We start from the raw sequence: 20,091 nt of genomic DNA on the forward strand, positions 1-20,091 counted from the left end.
GCCATCCAGTCATCCACACTGCACTGTCTGGTCTAGAGGCTAGGCTAATTTGCATAATTATGTGAAATTACTTTCGTTAGTCGTCATGCATTTTTATTTATCACGCGCACAGCATACAGAGCCTAGTTTGAGGAGCGGAAAAGCCTACCAACTGTCAGACAGCGCGGGAGTAGCTACTCAAAAAGCCTGTAGGCTACTGGAGTGAAAACTGCTTTTGTAAGCCCAGTCATTGCGCCACAAATAAGATTTCTAAACGCAATTGCGTGTTAACTTTGGTGGCCACAAAAAATATATAAAAGGGAGCTATTTTTATTTCTCTCTCAACTCGTAAAGCGCACCTTTTACGTAGCTCAATTGGTAGAGCATGGCGCTTGTAATGCCAGGGTAGTGGGTTCGATCCCCGGGACCACTCATACGTAAAAATGTATGCACACATGACTGTAAGTCGCTTTGGATAAAAGCGTCTGCTAAATGGCATAATATTATTATTATTATTATTTTACCTCCCATTCGGATGCGTAGGCTATAGCCTGCCTACCGTTGACTATCAGCGCGTCACCCACCACTTTGCAATGTGAGCTTGAAGCAGTATAATTGTTTGAACCTGAACATTTTACTTTACTCCAAATAATGAGGCGTCTTACCTTGCTTCAAAGTAGCCTTGCGAAAATCCATCCATAGAAACATGGAGGCAGTTATTTTATAAAGACTTCCTCATGCCATTAACCAGCATTTCTCTCCTGTTCTATTGGTTTTCATATCAACTTTATTTTTGTTGTCCAGAAGCCAAAGGCACAATCCAAGTCATATTAGCAACCCATCATAGTAGTTGCTATTAGATTCCTCCTTTTCGCATTAGGTGCACATTTTAGAACTGTTTTTTCTGGAAATTGCATTTTGGGCAAATGTTTGAAAATTGCATTTTATTAGCTGCTTCGTTATAGGAGTTGTATGTTCAATAATAGGCTATAGCCTTTGGACTGTAAGACAATAGACTTGCTATTGTTGCATGTTTCCATTAAGCTCTTGATGAAAAATGGCCGGTCCTTGTATGCATGCTTAGTATCAGAGGTTTCACTCTTGCCAAAATCTGTCCAAAATGAGTCCAATGCGTTTCTTTGGGCTTATTTTGGGCCTAAGCTTGTCGCCTGCCTTTCCGTTTTTAGGATGACTCCCAATTTTAAGGGCGGAAACATAAGCATCTCGTCATTATACAGATCTCTGATAGTGTTTTCTGTTGGTCATGTCATTTTACTGTTTGGAAAAAAGGTAGCCGTTTGTTGACCGGTTAACTTCTACGGGATCGGTGTCCCGTATACGGGATGGTTGAGCTAACGTGCGCTAATGTGATTAGCATGACTGTTGTAAGTGACAGCAAACTTTCCAGGACATAGAAATGTCTTATATGGGCAGAAAGCTTAAATTCTTGTTAATCTAACTGCACTGTCCAATTTACAGTAGCTATTACAGTGAAAAATTGCATGCTATTGTTTGAGGAGAGTGCACAACAACAAAAAAACGTATCACGGCATCTGGTTTGATACATTCACCTCTGAAGGTAAATAATGTACTTACATTCAGTAAGCTCTGATTTGTTATCCTAAGGGTCCCAGAGATAAAATGTAGCATCGTTTTGTTTGATAAAATCAATTTTTATATTCAAATGTAGGAATTGGGTTCTACAGTTTGAACCCCTGCTGTCTCTGGCGCCACACCCACCCCGCCCGGCCATCTAGATGTGTGAAAGTTAGTGTATAAGCTAATGATCTACAGTGGGGAGAACAAGTATTTGATACACTGTCGATTTTGCAGGTTTTCCTACTTACAAAGCATGTAGAGGTCTGTAATTTATCATAGGTACACTTCAACTGTGAGAGACGTAATCTAAAACAAAAATCCAGAAAATCACATTGTATGATTTTTAAGTAATTAATTTGCATTTTATTGTATGACATAAGTATTTGATCACCTACCAACCAGTAAGAATTCCGGCTCTCACAGACCTGTTAGTTTTTCTTTTAAGAAGCCCTCCTGTTCTCCACTCATTACCTGTATTAACTGCACCTGTTTGAACTCGTTACCTGTATAAAAGACACCTGTCCACACACTCAATCAAACAGACTCCAACCTCTCCACAATGGCCAAGACCAGAGAGCTGTGTAAGGACATCAGGGATAAAATTGTAGACCTGCACAAGGCTGGGATGGGCTACAGGACAATAGGCAAGAGAACAACTGTTGGCGCAATTATTAGAAAATTGAAGAAGTTCAAGATGACGGTCAATCACCCTCGGTCTGGGGCTCCATTCAAGATCTCACCTCGTGGGGCATCAATGATCATGAGGAAGGTGAGGGATCAGCCCAGAACTACATGGCAGGACCTGGTCAATGACCTGAAGAGATCCGGGACCACAGTCTCAAAGAAAACCATTAGTAACACACTACGCCATCATGGATTAAAATCCTGCAGCGCACGCAAGGTCCCCCTGCTCAAGCCAGCGCATGTCCAGGCCCGTCTGAAGTTTGCCAATGACCATCTGTATGATCCAGAGAAGGAATGGGAGAAGGTCGTGTGGTCTGATGAGACAAAAATAGAGCTTTTTGGTCTAAACTCCACTCGCTGTGTTTGGAGGAAGAAAGATGAGTACAACCCCAAGAACACCATCCCAACCGTGAAGCATGGAGGTGGAAACATCATTCTTTGGGGATGTTTTTCTGTAAAGGGGACAGGACGACTGCACCGTATTGAGGGGATGGATAGATGGGGCCATGTATCGCGAGATCTTGGCCAACAACCTCCTTCCCTCAGTAAGAGCATTGAAGATGGGTCGTGGCTGGGTCTTCCAGCATGACAACGACCCGAAACACACAGCCAGGGCAACTAAGGAGTGGCTCCGTAAGAAGCATCTCAAGGTCCTGGAGTGGCCTAGCCAGTCTCCAGACCTAACCCAATAGAAAATCTTTGGAGGGAGCTGAAAGTCCGTATTGCCCAGCGACAGCCCCGAAACCTGAAGGATCTGGAGAAGGTCTGTATGGAGGAGTGGGCCAAAATCCCTGCTGCAGTGTGTGCAAACCTGGTCAAGACCTACAGGAAACGTATGATCTCTGTAATTGCAAACAAAGGTTTCTGTACCAAATATTAAGTTCTGCTTGTATCAAATACTTATGTCATGCAATAAAATGCAAATTAATTACTTAAAAATCATACAATGTGATTTTCTGGATTTTTGTTTTAGATTCCGTCTCTCACAGTTGAAGTGTACCTATGATGATAAAAAGTACAGACCTCTACATGCTTTGTAAGTAGGAAAACCTGCAAAATCGGCAGTGTATCAAATACTTGTTCTCCCCACTGTATCATGTATGACATTCCTGGGATTGTGGGAATTTACATTTTGTATTACCATATCATTTTTGTATGTTCGGTATAGTTATGTACTTGAAAATCTATGAATTGACCAATTCGGCACATTTGGGCAGACTTGATACAAAATAGTCCAGTATTGCAATGCTTCACTGGATCAATCTGCAACTTTGCACACACACTGCTGCTATCTAGTGGTAGTCCCGTGTAGCTCAGTTGGTAGAGCATGACGTTTGCAACGCCAGGGTTGTGGGTTCGTTTCCCATGGGGGACCAGTATGGGGGGAAAAAATTTATGCACTCACTAACTGTAAGTCGCTCTGGATAAGAGCGTCTACTAAATGACTAAAATGTAAAATCTAAATTGTGCCTAAACTGCAATATTATATTGTGACCTTTCTCTTGTATTTCAAAGATTATGAAATTTGAAACCGCATGTTTTTTTGTTTGTATTATGTTTTACCAGATCTAATGTGTTATATTCTCCTACATTAATTTCACATTTCCACAAACTTCAAAGTGTTTCCTTTCAAAAGGTATCAAGAATATGCATATCCTTGCTTCAGAGGCTGAGCTACAGGCAGTTAGATTTGCGTATGTCATTTTAGGCGAAAATTGGGGAAAAAAAAGGGGTCCGATCAGTAAGAGGTTAATGAGGATCAGTTAGTCGGCAGCAAAATTGGCCAACATTTCCATCCCTAAAATAAACCCTTTGGCTGTTTTTCCTTGTTTGCTGCATGGGGTTTGTTGGTGTTTTTTAAATTTATTTTATTTGCATTTATTTTTTATAATAGAAGAGGTCCCCTGTAGCTCAGTTGGTAGAGCATGGCGCTTGCAACGCCAGGGTTGTGGGTTCGTTTCCCACGGGGGGCCAGTATGAAAATGTATGCACTCACTAACTGTAAGTCGCTCTGTATAAGAGTGTCTGCTAAATGACTAAAATGTAAATGTAAGAGTTTGATTAAACTGAAACAGGGTTTATTGGCTATGACCCCACCATGTGACCGGGAAGAAACTGTGGGACGCCCTGCTCAAATCGAACAGTAATCTGCGCCACTTGGTCATCATTGTCAACAAAGCAGCATCATGGGTTGTTCTGAAACAAGCTAAGTTTCGATAACATTTAAGTTCTAATTCTCCAACTAGTTGTCTTTTTAGATAATGTGATATGCGTTTCTATCAAGTGGAAACACTTTTTGTGAAAATACTGAATCCTAACTCATTAGTCTACTCCACTTGCTTAACATGTCACTTTGTTTTGAGCCAGCCTAGCCGTCCGCTCAAGTGTGGCACCCGGCTAATGCCCGGAAAGCAGCCGGTTACAAAATGTAATCACTTTTAACATGGTGTAAAACTCTGCCCACCCAGTGCAACAAAAAAAATCAACCTCATTTTGTTTCGGCAAGCGTGGGAATTGTAGGTTGGTTTTAGATTCTTTGTCACAGTTAGCTTGTTTGCATTTTCAAGTTATGGCACTAGGAAGGTTAAGATATGGGCAATTCCACGATAACGGAATTACGCAGAGACTCTGATTATTATGATTATTTTTTTACTTTAAAGTGTATACCAAACAAAAACCATTTGATTTCAAAGTTTAACAAGCCATATAACTACTTTTAACAATTTCCACAGAACATTTTACAAAAACACATTTGCAGGATGAGCTGTTCAGATTAAAACTTTGGTAACATAATAGAACTGATGGAGATTTTACTGTAATTCTGTTACCAAACCTTGTTTTTCCAGTAAAGGTGTTAATTTTCTTTTGCTGTGTAAATTGTCCAGAGTAGTCATTGTGCATAGTTGTATGATTTGTTAAACTTTAAATTCAGTGTTTTTTGTTTGGTATTTTGAAGTGAAAACTCGGGAGTCGCTGTGTAATTCCGTTATGTCACTAGGAAGGTATGAAAATATGTATACCGCCCAACCCTAGTAAGCAGGCATGTGCTAAATCCCAAACCAGTCCCCCCCCCCACCGACCCCTCGATTTGCATGTTCAAGGCACGCGCGCTTCCGCTATATGCAGAGGTGTACCAAAACTGAGGGGGTCAGGGCTAATTAGACCCTCCGATAGTAACTCAGATGAGCTTCTACAATAAAGTGGTATCCCAACACGCACCAGAATAGTTTGCACATTTCAATAAAAATATTGAGATGCATGCCCCAGGCACTGTTGCTGCGAGAGGTGGGATATACAGTATGTAGTAGAGAGTTGACCCCAAAATAATAGACTACTTGCCCGTCGACTTCCATTTCTGGGTGACAAGCGTATATTCCACTAGGAATTCAGTATTTTTGCAACTGAGGAGACTGCGTAGGCTAGTTGCCTTAGGCTAGTTACGTGAACACAAACTCGTGCATATTTCACAGCAAAATAAAGAGCGCACGAGGGAGAGAGGGGAGGGGCACCGCCAGGCATAGATACAGGGCATTCGGAAAGTATTCAGACCACTTGATTTTCCCCCCACAAAAAATGTCCTCGTCACTCTACACACAATAAATACCCCATAATGACAACGCAAAAACAGGCTTTTAGAATTGTTTTGCAGACACCTGTCTATAAAAGTCCCTCAATTGATAGTGCAGGTCAGAGCAAAAACCAAGCCATGAGGTGGAAGGAATTTTCCGTAGAGCTCAGAGACAGGATTGTGTCGAGGAACAGATCTGGGGAAGGGTACCAAAACATTTCTGCAGCATTGAAGGTCCCCAAGAACACAGAGGCCTCCATCATTCTTAAATGGAAAAGTTTGGAACTACCAAGAATCTTCCTAGAGCTGGCCGCCCGGCCAAAAGCTAGAAAGTCTGGGAGCATGGACTATCCACAAAAAAGGAATACAGGAGTATTTTGCCGGCAAGGCATTCATTATACAAATGTCACATAAGCTTAGTTCAACTGTCGTACCCCCATCAGAACCCAAAATATACCTTTTTTGTTTTTAATATTTTATAAACAAAAGAAAGTCGCACACTATATTAAGTGCCTTCAGAAAGTATTCAATAACTTTGACTTATTCTACATTTTTGTTACAGCCTGAATTCAAATTAGATTAGATCTCACCCATCTACACACACTACCCCATAATGGCAGTGAAAATGTTTTTAGAATTTATTTCAAATTGATTGAAAAAGAAATACAGTAATTCATTTACATAAGTATTCACACCCCTGAGTCAATACTTTGTAGAAGCACCAGCAGCGATTACGGCTGTAAGTGTTTCTGAATAATAATAATAATAATAATAATAATAATAATAATCATTTAGCAGACGCTTTTATCCAAAGCGACTTAAGTCCTGTAAGTCTCTAAGAGCTTTCCACACCTGGATTGTGCAACATTTGCCCATTTTTGTTATTTTCAAAATTCTTCAAGCTCTGTTAAATTGGTTGTTGATCATGGCTAGACGACCATTTTCAGGTCTTGCCATAGATTTTCAAGTAAATGTAAGCTACTCAGGAAAATTCACTATCTTCTTGGTAAGCAGAAGTAGATTTGGCCATGTGTTTTATGTTATTGTCCTGCTGAAAGGTGAATTAATCTACCAGTTTATGGTGGAAAGCAGACTGAATCATGTTTTCCTCTAGGATTTTGTCTGTGCTTAGCTCCATTCAGTTTCTTTTTTTATCCTGGAAAAACTCCCTAGTCCTTAACGATTACAAGCATACCCATAACATGATGCAGCCACCACTATGCTTGAAAATATGGTGAGTTGTACTCAGTAATGTGTTGTATTGGATTTGCCCCAAACATAACACTTTGTATTCAGGACAAAAAGTTAATTGCCTTGCTCTCCACTCATGCTGCACAGAAGAAACGCACTTGAATAATGCGTCACGGCATGTAGAAATGTTGAAACTGTTAATTACTGTTCGCAAAACAATGTCCATACAGGCTAGAACACTTTACCATGCAAGAAGATACCGGTAGCTTCCAGCTTTCTAGGCTAACTTTCCTTGCTAGCTGACAGCTAAAGCTAACATCAATTCGCTACCCTACTACTTTGTTTCTGATAATATTTCAGGACATAACTCATAATATGCTGATTTCAAAGCTGATTGCCACCAAAAACTTTATTCACTTATTAGGTCTCTCTCACGTCTCTCCCAAAGATTATCAGCAAACTGACTGTGCTCCGATGTGCTGCCCCCCTCTTGCCTCGTAAATTACAACATTACTGGTTAGAGAGCACACTTTTTATTTATTTAAATAAGCTACTTCTATGCAAATGTTGTTGATCAGTACAGTAAAATAAGTACCAAATAGAAGGGAAACAGATTGTTTTGTCATCTGTAGCCCCATGAAATCAGCCAAAACAAACGCAATTTTGACATTTGACATTTTAGTCATTTAGCAGACGCTCTTATCCAGAGCGACTTACAGTTAGTGAGTGCATACATTGCAATAACACAATGCATGCTCACACTTCTATTGAATATGCATTCACCTTTATTGTGGATAGGCCTAGGCTACATCTTGATTTACACAGTTTATCAATATAGATTTACCATTCAAATAAATTGCCAATATGTAGTTTGGTAAAAACAACAAAGTAAATTGATTGTATAATTGATTCATTAATGCATACATGGCTGTCTCTGAAAAATGGCCGTAAAGATTTTGAAATGTAATGATATTGAACTCCAATGCCCAACAATTGAATGGAGCAGTAGCTGAGTTTCTGACTAGATCAAGTGCCATTCTGTGACTTTGGCTTGGTATTGAGTATCGTGATGGTATTGAGTATTGTGATGCTAAACATGGTATGGGTATTTAAGTAAAAATTCTGGTATCGCGACGCAACTGCCTTACCTTTTAAGACCAGCTTTGGTGGATCTTGAATATCCCCACATACGCTGACTGAAATTGGCACCTTGTCACACTTTTTTAAGGACATACCTCAGATATTGCCACTCCTCCCACCTCGGCGCGAGCTCATGTTAGACCGGTAAATGCCAACCCTGCTGCAATGGTTGGAAAATGCCAAAGCGGCAGGTATTACAATCCGAAATTGCCAACTAACGTGCGTTTCACAATTGCGCTGCCTTAACGCAAGCCGAAAATAGAGACCTCTAACTTTTGTAGCTAGTAGTAGCGACCATAAGGAGTTCTGCAAAGCCGACTAGCCAGAGCAAGTGGAACATATTTAAGTACCACTCCTTGAAATTGATTTTTTAAAATAGTTTTTTTATTTAACCAGGTAGGCCAGTTCAGAACAAGTTCTCATTTACAACTGCGACCTGGCCAAGATGAAGCAAAGCAGTGTGATTTAACAACAACAACACAGTTACACATGGGATAAACAAAACATACAGTCAATAACACAATAGAAAATCTATATACAGTGTGTGCAAATATAGTAAGTTATGGAGGTAAGGCAATAAATAGGCCATAGTGCAAAATAATTACAATTTAGTATTAACACTGGAATGATAGATGTGCAAATAGAGATACTGGGGTGCAAATGAGCAAAATAAATAACAATATGGGGATGAGGTAGTTGGGTGGGCTAATTACAGATGGGCTGTGTACAGGTGCAGTGATCGGTAAGCTGCTCTGACAACTGATGCTTAAAGTTAGTGAGGGAGATGTGTCTCCAGCTTCAGAGATTTTTGCAGTTCGTTCCAGTCATTAGCAGCAGAGAACTGGAAGGAATGGCGGCCAAAGGAGGTGTTGGCTCGTTGTGCAGCCCAATCAGTCACACAAAATGGTCTTGAGTGGCATCAAATCTGCCCAATTAGCTTATTCGCTTTCTATACACAGACTCCTTTCGACACACCCGCTCTCCGGTCGCCATATTGGGCTGCAGCTACCCATACTTGACCAGGTTAGAGTCTTAAGGCTGTCATTTGTTTAATTATGATACCTCCTCCCATGATTTGATGAATCAATTAAAACTGCTGTAGCTATAGTTTCAATTGACCTCTGGTGGACTATAGGTCAACTGCACTTTAGTTGCCACTGAACTTCGGCACAGCTATTTTCAGAGTGTTTTCTGCTAGATTACACCTGCCTGTCAAGGAGAAATTGGAATTCCAATTTACTGTAAAAGCAGTCGTAAATGTGCTATCTCAGCCTGGTTGGATTTCCCAAAAGCATACTCATGCGGTCTAGTAGAATCAACCAAGAGAGCGTTAAATTGTGCATTAAAAAGCTGATATGTCTTTTGCTAAGATTGTATTGGTGCAGTCCAAAATGCTCCCCTCTATTAAAAAGAACAATAGCCTAAACTAAAAGTTAATAGGAAATTATTTCAAATGTGTACTCATCAAATTAACTTTGTTTATTTTCTTCTTTAAAACTGTTATTCATGTTGTATTGTCAAATGGAAATAGCCTACATTGTGTTCTGGTATCAACTCTAGATGTTTTCTGAAAATAATTTTAATTCTGATTACCAAATTCATAATATCAGGCAAAAAAGCATTCAGAATATAGGTCATTCTTTCCCATCACAGCTGTGGTACTCGGCTCCACTCCCTTTGTTAGAGCTCTGTTCTTAGAGACACTGGCTCCAGGTTCTAAACTGCCCCATACATTTCATTTAGTGAATAAGGTGTTAAAAACAGCTTGGAAATGTGACAAAGTGAAATTTCATTTCTTTATTACTTGTTTCCTATTGGACAATAGATCGGAGCTCTGCCCTGGCAACAAAAGTAGGTTATTTGCATACTGTCTTCTGATTGGCTTGTGCTTTCTCTGGCTTGCCCAATCACACAGTTTCTTCCTGGTGGTAGGCTATGCTAATTAGGTACTGTTGCTGGGGTTCAGAAGGGTGGTTACTCTGTGTGATTCTGCTGCATTGTGTTGCTTGGTGAGAGACGTTGATAAATGAGTACTTAATGATCTGCAGAATTCACACTCACTGCAGACAGACTGAGATTTCAAAATAGAACTGAGAAGATTCGATTACAGGGCTATAGCCTTGTTTTAACTGCTCGGTTGAATCAGTCAAGTAAAACAACTGATGCAACTGGAGTGTATCATCTATCTTAGCTACTACTACTTATTCACCTTATTCCCTCTTTAAAAAATGCAGTTGGGTAAATACAACCATAGATATTCTGCAAGTGGCATTTTTTGATAATTTGCACAAATTGTGTTGGCATTTTTTATTGCCAGATGCGTGTGTACATGCCTTAGAATTATAAATGTATTTACATGTGATCAGACATTAGATTATACTGTGTGTGTGAATGCTTTTAGTAGACAGTTGATCAAGTGTGCTTAGTCAAAAGCACCAATATTATTTTGGAGAACATGCCAAACCACAGAAGTCTGCTAAAAGTCACCTGTGAATTAATGACAGAATAGTTAAAATCTTTTTAAGTGCCTTTGATCAAATATAAAAAAAAAAGTATTGCTGTGATATGTGTAATGTATTTCTACTTCATCTCAAGCCTGTTTAAAGCTATGGTCCTTAGTCAGTGGCGGCCATGATTTTAAAATGCTGCTAAATATCGGGGAAACACTGTAAATATTGAATCGGTAGCAAGGTGTCCATCTTCTATGGAATACATTTATTTTCATTTTGGGTAGCCTAGTTAGTTAATTGAAGACTAATCACCTAAGTGTTTTTAGATTTTAAAGATTAAGATATATAGATTTTTATCAAATCTAACAGCCAAATCACTTCAATCACAGGCCAGCAAGTATTGTGGACTCTCAATCTTGGTTGGCTTCTGGTATAAATGGTAAAACATTTCACTAATGTAATATATAAAAAAATCTAAATCACTCTCATGCTGTTGTCGATTGATCCAGACAGATTTTTTATGTGCATATTCAGCAAGTTTGGATTACTGAAGTTCGTGATTACCTTGTATTCTTGTGCTGTTTAGGCTACATAATATCTATAATTTTGAGGCGTTCCACTGGAGGTTTTGTGGGTATTACAGCGTTTTTGTGCATTGTGCCTGTCCATGTCGCACACAAAGTGACATTTTTTCGGTATATTACAGGGATTGTGCTGTGATAAGGATTTTAACCTTATCATGACCATCTGTGCATATTAGTAGGCATACATTTGCTTGAATACAAAGATGCTAACTCGCGGTAATGCTAACAATTAGCATATATGCTAGCTGCCTGTTTTTGTAGAAAATGCTACTCTGTTGCTTACGAACTGTCAATGCCAAAAGTAATGTCTTGAACCTCTAATGTTATTTTGTTGCTAAAGGGCCAATATCGTTACCATCAAAACATTTGAATATACTGTTATTAGAAATGTAGGCCACCGCTAACACGGTCATTGATTGTACTCTTCAATTATATAATTTAAGGTCCCTCTACAAAAACAAAAAAAGGTATGTGTGGTTGGAGTAATTTGAAGCAATGTTCACGCCAAGCATTATTCTGTTGGAATAGCTTCTTGATTTAGTGAGGCGTTGTCACAAACCCAGAAAGCATATTGCCTACTTGATAAAAGCATGACCGTTAAATCTGCTTTAACTTTTTTAAACGTTTTAAAACGATCTTTCATTTTGAGGATTATTTTTGCAGTGGTTTAATTTCCATCACTACAGCAATGGGGAAACTGAATAGTAATTACAGCAGCAGGGATTAGAAAAATATAATCCAGAGTGATGCGTTGAAAGATGAGTTACCCAGGGATTTAAGGGAATATAGCATTGTGCTCGCTTGTTGTCTCACTCTCTCGGCTAGGCTGCCAGAGCAGTATTTGGGAATGAGTTGTGTGTGCGGTGACGCAGCAGTTTCTCAGTGTGAGGTGGTGGAAGGGTAGGTAAAAGGCAGGCCTGAGTTCGGCTGATGCTCCCATCATGATGCTGAGTCACTAGCCAGCAGACGACCCAGACTGAGCCTCCACAGCACCCCTCATCCCTCGTCTTTGATTTCACCAAGCATGATCAAAGATACACCCCCCCCCCCCCCCCCTTCAGTAACCCTGACAATAAAAAGAGCTTCATGCACAGATCTCTGCATGTGCCTTATAACGTTTTATTTTCCAGTGTAACTGACTGCTGATCATTCCATTTACTTTTACTGGCAAATCTCGCCAGCTAATTGAGACACCATCCGGAATGTTATCGAGAGCAACCGTGTGACAAAAGCATGACTCTGTGGGCTGTGTCCTCTGGGTTCGTACTGTTTGGGCTGAAACCTGATCTGAGGGCGATGGAGCAAAGACTCCAACGAGTCGCGCTGCGCTGTAGGACACATTAGACGCTGACATCATGTGCTGCTGCTTTTTGTGATCTGATTTCACCCTGCATGCCACTGGCCATGGAGCAACTCTCTGTGCAAAAGGACAAAGTACGTCACAGTTCATCTTTACAAAGCAACTTGGGGCCATTGATTGTGATTTGTAGTTTGTGTGGTGTCTGGGTATGTTTAGGATTTCATTTAAAAAGATATCTTAGATTATAAAACGGGTTGTTTGCATCCTGGATGCTGATTGGTTGATAGCAGGGAGTTATAGCATCACAATCCCCGTATTCTCCGGGTAATGCCTGTTAACAGTTCTATTAGATTTATCAATGTCCCACAGCCCAGCCAGTCATTTCCCCATGCTACTAGGCTAGCATTTGGTTTGCAACAGTTGGGGTTTGTCTAAACCAGGGCCAACCAAATCTCGCTTAGGGCCCCCAAAAGGCTGTCTAATGAGCTTCCCTGATATTGTCCTGAACTGTCCAATACCTTGCTGATGCATTTCAGTGACTTACTGCTGCAAATACAAATTGTTACACCTTTCCCATATTCAAGTCATTTGAAACATATTAAAGTTATTAGCCTTATGATCATAGAGCTCGCCATCTTGTAGTCCTAAAAAACGGAAATGAGTTACCTCTGGTTTGTTCAGCAATTCATATAGGGAAAATGTATGGGGAAAGAATAGGGTTTTGGTAAAACGCTGAAAATAAGATCTGAGGTTAACACATTCTTATGAGATCTTATACGTTGTCTGCTAAATGACTAAAATGTAAATGTGTTCTATGAGATATCAGTCAATTAACATTACCTTTATGAATTATGAAGCCTTTTATGTGCGTTGTGCTTTTTTTGATTACATAAATACTATACAAATGTTACATTAGCTGATGAAGATTATCTTATAGAACAAAACTTAAGATCTCCTAAGGCTGTGTTTACCAGACCTACACAGACCTTATTTTTGGCGTTTATGCCTGCAAATAGACGCCATTTGTATTGCTCTCTATAGAAAGTTGGTTGCGATTTCTGTGCCACAGTGGGTAATTCTTTAAAATAAGTATTTAATAATACTGGTCAGAATGTGTTGTGTCAAGTTATATGGCTACAATTTGATTGTTTGAAGTGTGATTTTACGACTGCTTACTAAAAAGCTATTGTTTACCTTTCCAATTTCTAAATAGATAGTCTATTTGTTTGACCCGCGGCCCCCCACTCAGATTATATTTTGGCCCACCAAGCCCAAAAGTGCATATGAACGTGACGAGACTGACAGCGTCTCTGAGCCAAGCGAAATTAATTTATCAAGATCATTATCATGTCTATATGCAAAGAAATTGCAATATAAAGAAAGGTAAAACAAACGAAAGTGCACAGTTTGCTGTCATTTTAGCTGCTTGATGTGATTGTTCACTTTAGTTGGCTAGCTAGCAAAGGATAAGTACACTATATATACAAAAGAATGTGGACACCCCTTCAAATTAGTGGATTCGGCTATTTCAGCCACACCAGTTGCTGACAGGTGTATAGAATCGAGCACACAACCATGCATTCTCGATAGACAAACATTGCCAATAGAATGGCCTTACTAAAGAGCTCAGTGACTTTCAACGTGGCACTGTCATAGGATGGCACCTTTCCAACAAGTCAGTTCGTCAAATTTCTGCCCTGCTAGAGCTGCCTCAGTCAACTGTACCGCTGAATCACGTAGCCCGTAAAAATCGTCTGTCCTCGGTTGCAACACTCACTACCGAGTTCCAAACTGCCTCTGGAAGGAACATCAGCACAATAACTATTAGTCAGGAGCTTCATGAAATGGGTTTCCATGGCCGAGCAGCCGCACACAAGCCTAAGATCACCATGCGCAATGCCAAGCGTCGGCTGGAGTGGCGTAAATCTCACCGCCATTGGATTCTGGAGCAGTGGAAACGCGTTCTCTGGAGTGATGAATCACGCTTCACCATCTGGCAGTCCGACAGACCAATCTGGGTTTGGCGGATGCCAGGATAATGCTATCTGCCCCAATGCATAGTGCCAACTGTAAAGTTTAGTGGAGGAGGAATAATGGTCTGGGGTTGTTTTATCATGGTTCGGGCTAGGCCCCTTAGTTCTAGTGAAGGGAAATCTTAACGCTACAGCGTACAATGACATTCTACACAATTCTGTGCTTCCAACTTTGTGGCAACAGTTTGGGGAAGGTCCTTTCCTGTTTCAGCATGACAATGCCCCCATGCACAAAGCGAGGTCCATACAGAAATGGTTTGTCGAGATTGGTGTGGAATAACTTGACTGGCCTGCACAGAGCCCTGACCTCAACCCCATCAACACCTTTGGGATTCATTGGAACGCCGACTGCGAGCCAGGCCTAATCGGCCAACATCAGTGCCCTACCTCACTAATGCTTTTGTGGCTGAATGGAAGCAAGTGCCTGCAGCAATGTTCCAACATCTAGTGGAAAGCCTTCCCAGAAGGGTGCAGGCTTTTATAGCATCAATGGTGGGACCAACTCCACATTAATGCCCATGAATTTCTAATGATGGGTTCGACGAGCAGGTGTCAACATACCTTTGGTAATGTAGTGTAGCTAGCCTGCATAGCTACATGCTAATGAATTTAGCATTTCAACCATTGCAAATAGAATGGATAGAATGAACAACCAGCCCATTTGGCTAGCAACTTCAGAATCTCAGAACTATCAACTGGCTTTTGTCCGTGCTATTTTGTATGGTGGAAGGATACAATGAGCACACCACATTAGAATATTCCCTGGAATATTATGTTTCCTTCAAAGGTCTCATAGGCCATGAGTCCAGCCGAGGGTCATGGTACCGTAGAAGGAAGACCCAAAATGTGTCATCATTCATTCACAGTTCGTTGACATTTTAAATGCAATGGCAATGGTCAGCTAGCTGTTTGGGACTGACTTTGTACTTTCTTCCCCTGGAGCACTTTGCTTCTGCTTTTCTTTAATCAGCCTCTTCTGTAGTTGAGTTACATTAAGGCCTACTGTATGTCATAATGCTAAAAGGTGTTTGTTATTAACATTTGTGGAAAAATCTAACATTTGCGGTATGCTGCTAATCTTTGTGTGAATATGATAGTGTAGTGTGTAAAGAAGGCTATTTGAGGGGTTAAAGAAGAACATATTTTTCAACCTATTTTCATAGCCCCATGTCTCAATTTATTGCACAGCATGGCATTTGACATTGTTGTGCTTCTTTTCTGCCCAATGAATAATGTTGCAGCTATTGCTTTGAGTCTTTTGTAATAGTTTTCCTAATCAATTATTAACTTAAAATCTGGTGAACACGCCATGCTTTCTTATTTCTGGCCATAATGCAGGGATGTGATTAAATATTCTAGTAGTGTGCAGGCATTAAATAATCTCCCTGACATGGTCCTTTTGGTAGCTTTTTTTCTTGTTGGTAAGGTTATGGTGGCGCTTGTTTTTGTGTATACAATTTGGGTCATGTGTAGGATGCAGTCTTCCAAAATTGCTACAGCTTTATGGGAAATGGGAAGTGATTGATGGTAAATGGAATAATCACTGGTAAAAGAATGATGGCAAGACTTGCTCTGATATACAGTGAGGGGAAAAAAGTATTTGATCCCCTGCTGATTTTGTACGTTTGCCCACTGACAAAGAAATGATCAGTCTATAATTTTAATGGTAGGTTTATTTGAACAGTGAGAGACAGAATAACAACAAAAAAATCCAGAAAAACGCATGTCAAAAATTGTATAAATTGATTTGCATTTTAATGAGGGAAATAAGTATTTGACCCCTCTGCAAAACATGATTTAGTACTTGGTGGCAAAACCCTTGTTGGCAATCACAGAAGTCAGACGTTTCTTGTAGTTGGCCACCAGGTTTGCACACATCTCAGGAGGGATTTTGTCCCACTCCTCTTTGCAGATCTTCTCCAAGTCATTAAGGTTTCGAGCCTGACGTTTGGCAACTAGAACCTTCAGCTCCCTCCACAGATTTTCTATGGGATTAAGGTCTGGAGACTGGCTAGGCCACTCCAGGACCTTAATGTGCTTCTTCTTGAGCCACTCCTTTGTTGCCTTGGCTGTGTGTTTTGGGTCATGGTCATGCTGGAATACCCATCCAAGACCCATTTTCAATGCCCTGGCTGAGGGAAGGAGGTTCTCACCCAAGATTTGACGGTACATTGCCCCGTCCATCGTCCCTTTGATGCGGTGAAGTTGTCCTGTCCCCTTAGCAGAAAAACACCCCCAAAGCATAATGTTTCCACCTCCATGTTTGACGGTGGGGATGGTGTTCTTGGGGTCACAGGCAGCATTCCTCCTCCTCCAAACACGGCGAGTTGAGTTGATGCCAAAGAGCTCGATTTTGGTCTCATCTGACCACAACACTTTCACCCAGTTCTCCTCTGAATCATTCAGATGTTCATTGGCAAACTTCAGACGGGCATGTATATGTGCTTTCTTGAGCAGGGGGACCCTGCGGGTGCTGCAGGATTTCAGTCCTTCACGGCGTAGTGTGTTACCAATTGTTTTCTTGTTGACTATGGTCCCAGCTGCCTTGAGATCATTGACAAGATCCTCCTGTGTAGTTCTGGGCTGATTCCTCACAGTTCTCATGATCATTGCAACTCCACGAGGTGAGATCTTGCATGGAGCCCCAGGCCGAGGGAGATTGACAGTTCTTTTGTGTTTCTTCCATTTGCGAATAATCGCACCAACTGTTGTCACCTTCTCACCAAGCTGCTTGGCGATGGTCTTGTAGCCCATTCCAGCCTTGTGTAGGTCTACAATCTTGTCCCTGACATCCTTGGAGAGCTCTTTGGTCTTGGCCATGGTGGAGAGTTTGGAATCTGATTGATTGCTTCTGTGGACAGGTGTCTTTTTATACAGGTAACGAGCTGAGATTAGGAGCACTCGCGTATGCTCCTAATCTCAGCTCGTTACCTGTATAAAAGACACCTGGGAGCCAGAAATCTTTCTGATTGAGGGGGTCAAATACTTATTTCCCTAATTAAAATGAAAAATCAATTTATAACATTTTTGACATGCGTTTTTCTGGATTTTTTTGTTTTTATTCTGTCTCTCACTGTTCAAATAAATCTACCATTAAAATTATAGACTGGTCATTTCTTTGTCAGTGGGCAAAAATACAAAATCAGCAGGGGATCAAATACTTTTTTCCCTCACTGTACAAACGCGGTGATTTATTCAAACCACAATTACATAATTTCTTAAGTTAGCATTTATGTAAAGGAACACAGTAGCAAGGGTTCACATTTTACATTACATTTTTGTCATTTAGCAGACGCTCTTATCCAGAGTTAGTGAGTGCATACATTATTTTTTTATTTTTCATACTGGCCCCCAGTATGATGACTGAGAATGGGGCCTTGTGAGAACCTATTGAATGTGTGTCGATCAGAAGCTGACATGTCCCTCTCTTTCAGGAGGAGAGACTTCAGCATGCAAACCTTCATCTGTCCAGCTTGCTCCCTTGTTTTCGTTCCACTCTGCTGGGCTTCAGATGGCTGCTCCCATGCCCCATTCACACCAGCAGTACAGTGAGCAGCACCAGCAGACTACTGACCCGTCTGTGCCGGCTCTGCACTACAGCGAGCAGGCGCAGCAGTCTATCGCCAGCCAGGTACGCTAGCTACAGCTACACACACAATCATACACTCATACTCACATGCATTGACATAAATACACACACAAACCAAAAACCTTACACATACACCAAAACACACTCGCACACAAAGTGGTACTAACCCCAAGCCCTGCGGCCCGTGCCTCCCTTACACAACACTGCTTGCTGGCCGCCTTTCCTTTCCTGGTAAAAGGCACTTCTCAAAATATATCCCGACCCCGTCGTGAACACCGGGGTTATTCTTACTGTACAGGCAACATTACGGCCAGCGTGTCCAGGACAGTGGACTAATAATAAACAGGGTAATTTCTCACTTTTATTACTGACGACAGTCACGGCTATTTCCAAAATAAACTGCAGGGTGCTGTCAAACACACCCATGACTTCAGTGTACAGTGGCTGCTGCCCATGTGTGTGTTTCGGATATCAGGCCCTCATCAAAGCTCAAATTTAGATCCACAACTGAGTTCCCTACATGATAGAGAGTCAGTGCAGTAATAGCTGACGATATAAAACAATACACGCAAAGAAAGGAAGAAATATTAGAATGTCAGAGTCCGGAAAATAAATGTACACTACCAGTCATAAGTTTGGACACACCTACTCATTCAAGGGTTTTTCTATCTTAAAAAATAAATAATTACATTGTAGAATACTAGTGAAGACATCAAAACTATGAAATAACACACATGGAATCATGTAGGAACCAGAAAAGTGTTAAACAAATCTAAATATTTTATATTTGGATTCTTCAAATAGCCACCCTTTGCCTTGATGACAGCTTTGCACACTCTTGGCATTCTCTCAACCAGCTTCATGAGGTAGTCACCTGGAATGCATTTCAATTAACAGGTGTGCCTTCTTAAAAGTTTATTTGTGGAATTTCTTTCCTCCTTAATGCATTTGAGCCAATCAGTTGTGTTGTGACAAGGTGGGGGGGGGTATACAGAAGATGGCCCTATTTGGTAAAAGACCAAGTCCATATTATGGCAAGAACAGCTCAAATAAGCAAAGAGAAACGACAGTCCATCATTAATTTAAGACATGAAGGTCAGTCAATCCGGAAAGAAGAACCTTTAAACGTTTCTTCAAGTGCAGTCGCAAAACCCATCAAGCGCTATGATGAAACTGGCTCTCATGAGGACCGCCACAGGAATGGAAGACCCAGAGTTACCTCTGTTGCAGAGGATAAGTTCATTAGAGTTACCAGCCTCAGAAATTGCAGCCCAAATAAATGCTTCACATAGTTCAAGTAACACACATCTCAACATCAACTGTTCAGAGGAGACTGTGTGAATCAGGCCTTCATGTTCGAATTGCTGCAAAGAAACCACTACTAAAGGACACCAATAAGAAGAAGAGACCTGCTTGGGCCAAGAAACACGAGCAGTGGACATTAGACTGGTGGAAATGTCCTTTGGTCTGGAGTTCAAATTGGAGATTTTTGGGTCCAACCGCCGTGTCTTTGTGAGACGCGGTGTGGGTGAACGGTTGATCTCCGCATGTGTAGTTCCCACCGTGAAGCATGGAGGAGGAGGTGTTATGATGTGGGGGTGCTTTGCTGGTGACACTGTCTGTGATTTATTTAGAATTCAAGGCACACTTAAACAGCATGGCTACCACAGCATTCTGCAGCGATACGCCATCCCATCTGGTTTGGGCTTAGTGGGACTATCATTTGTTTTTCAACAGGACAATGACCCAACACACCTCCAGGCTGTGTAATGGCTATTTTACCAAGAAGGAGCGTGATGGAGTGTTGCATCAGATGACTTGGCTTCCACAATCCCCCGACCTCAACCCAATTGAGAAGGTTTGGGATGAGTCGGACGGCAGAGTGAAGGAAACGCAGCCAACAAGTGCTCAGCATATGTGGGAACTCCTTCAAGACTGTTGGAAAAGCATTCCAGGTGAAGCTGGTTGAGAGAA

At 41.0% G+C, this 20,091-nt stretch overlaps 1 protein-coding gene across 2 annotated transcripts in view; it reads left to right on the plus strand.

Annotated features, from left to right (window-relative positions):
• LOC311142366 (dual specificity tyrosine-phosphorylation-regulated kinase 1A-like) overlaps positions 1-20,091 on the plus strand; it is a 50,435-nt gene that overhangs the window by 13,783 nt on the left and 16,561 nt on the right. For both annotated transcript variants that reach the window (XM_084178008.1, XM_084178009.1), the window contains exon 2: positions 17,963-18,159. In XM_084178008.1, coding sequence (XP_084034134.1) covers positions 18,040-18,159 — 120 coding nt within the window. In that variant the 5' untranslated portion in view covers positions 17,963-18,039. The remainder of the gene's footprint in view (positions 1-17,962; positions 18,160-20,091) is intronic.

The sequence above is a fragment of the Coregonus lavaretus genome (genome assembly GCF_964263955.1).
Source record: "Coregonus lavaretus genome assembly, chromosome: 15".
Lineage (NCBI taxonomy): Eukaryota > Metazoa > Chordata > Actinopteri > Salmoniformes > Salmonidae > Coregonus > Coregonus lavaretus.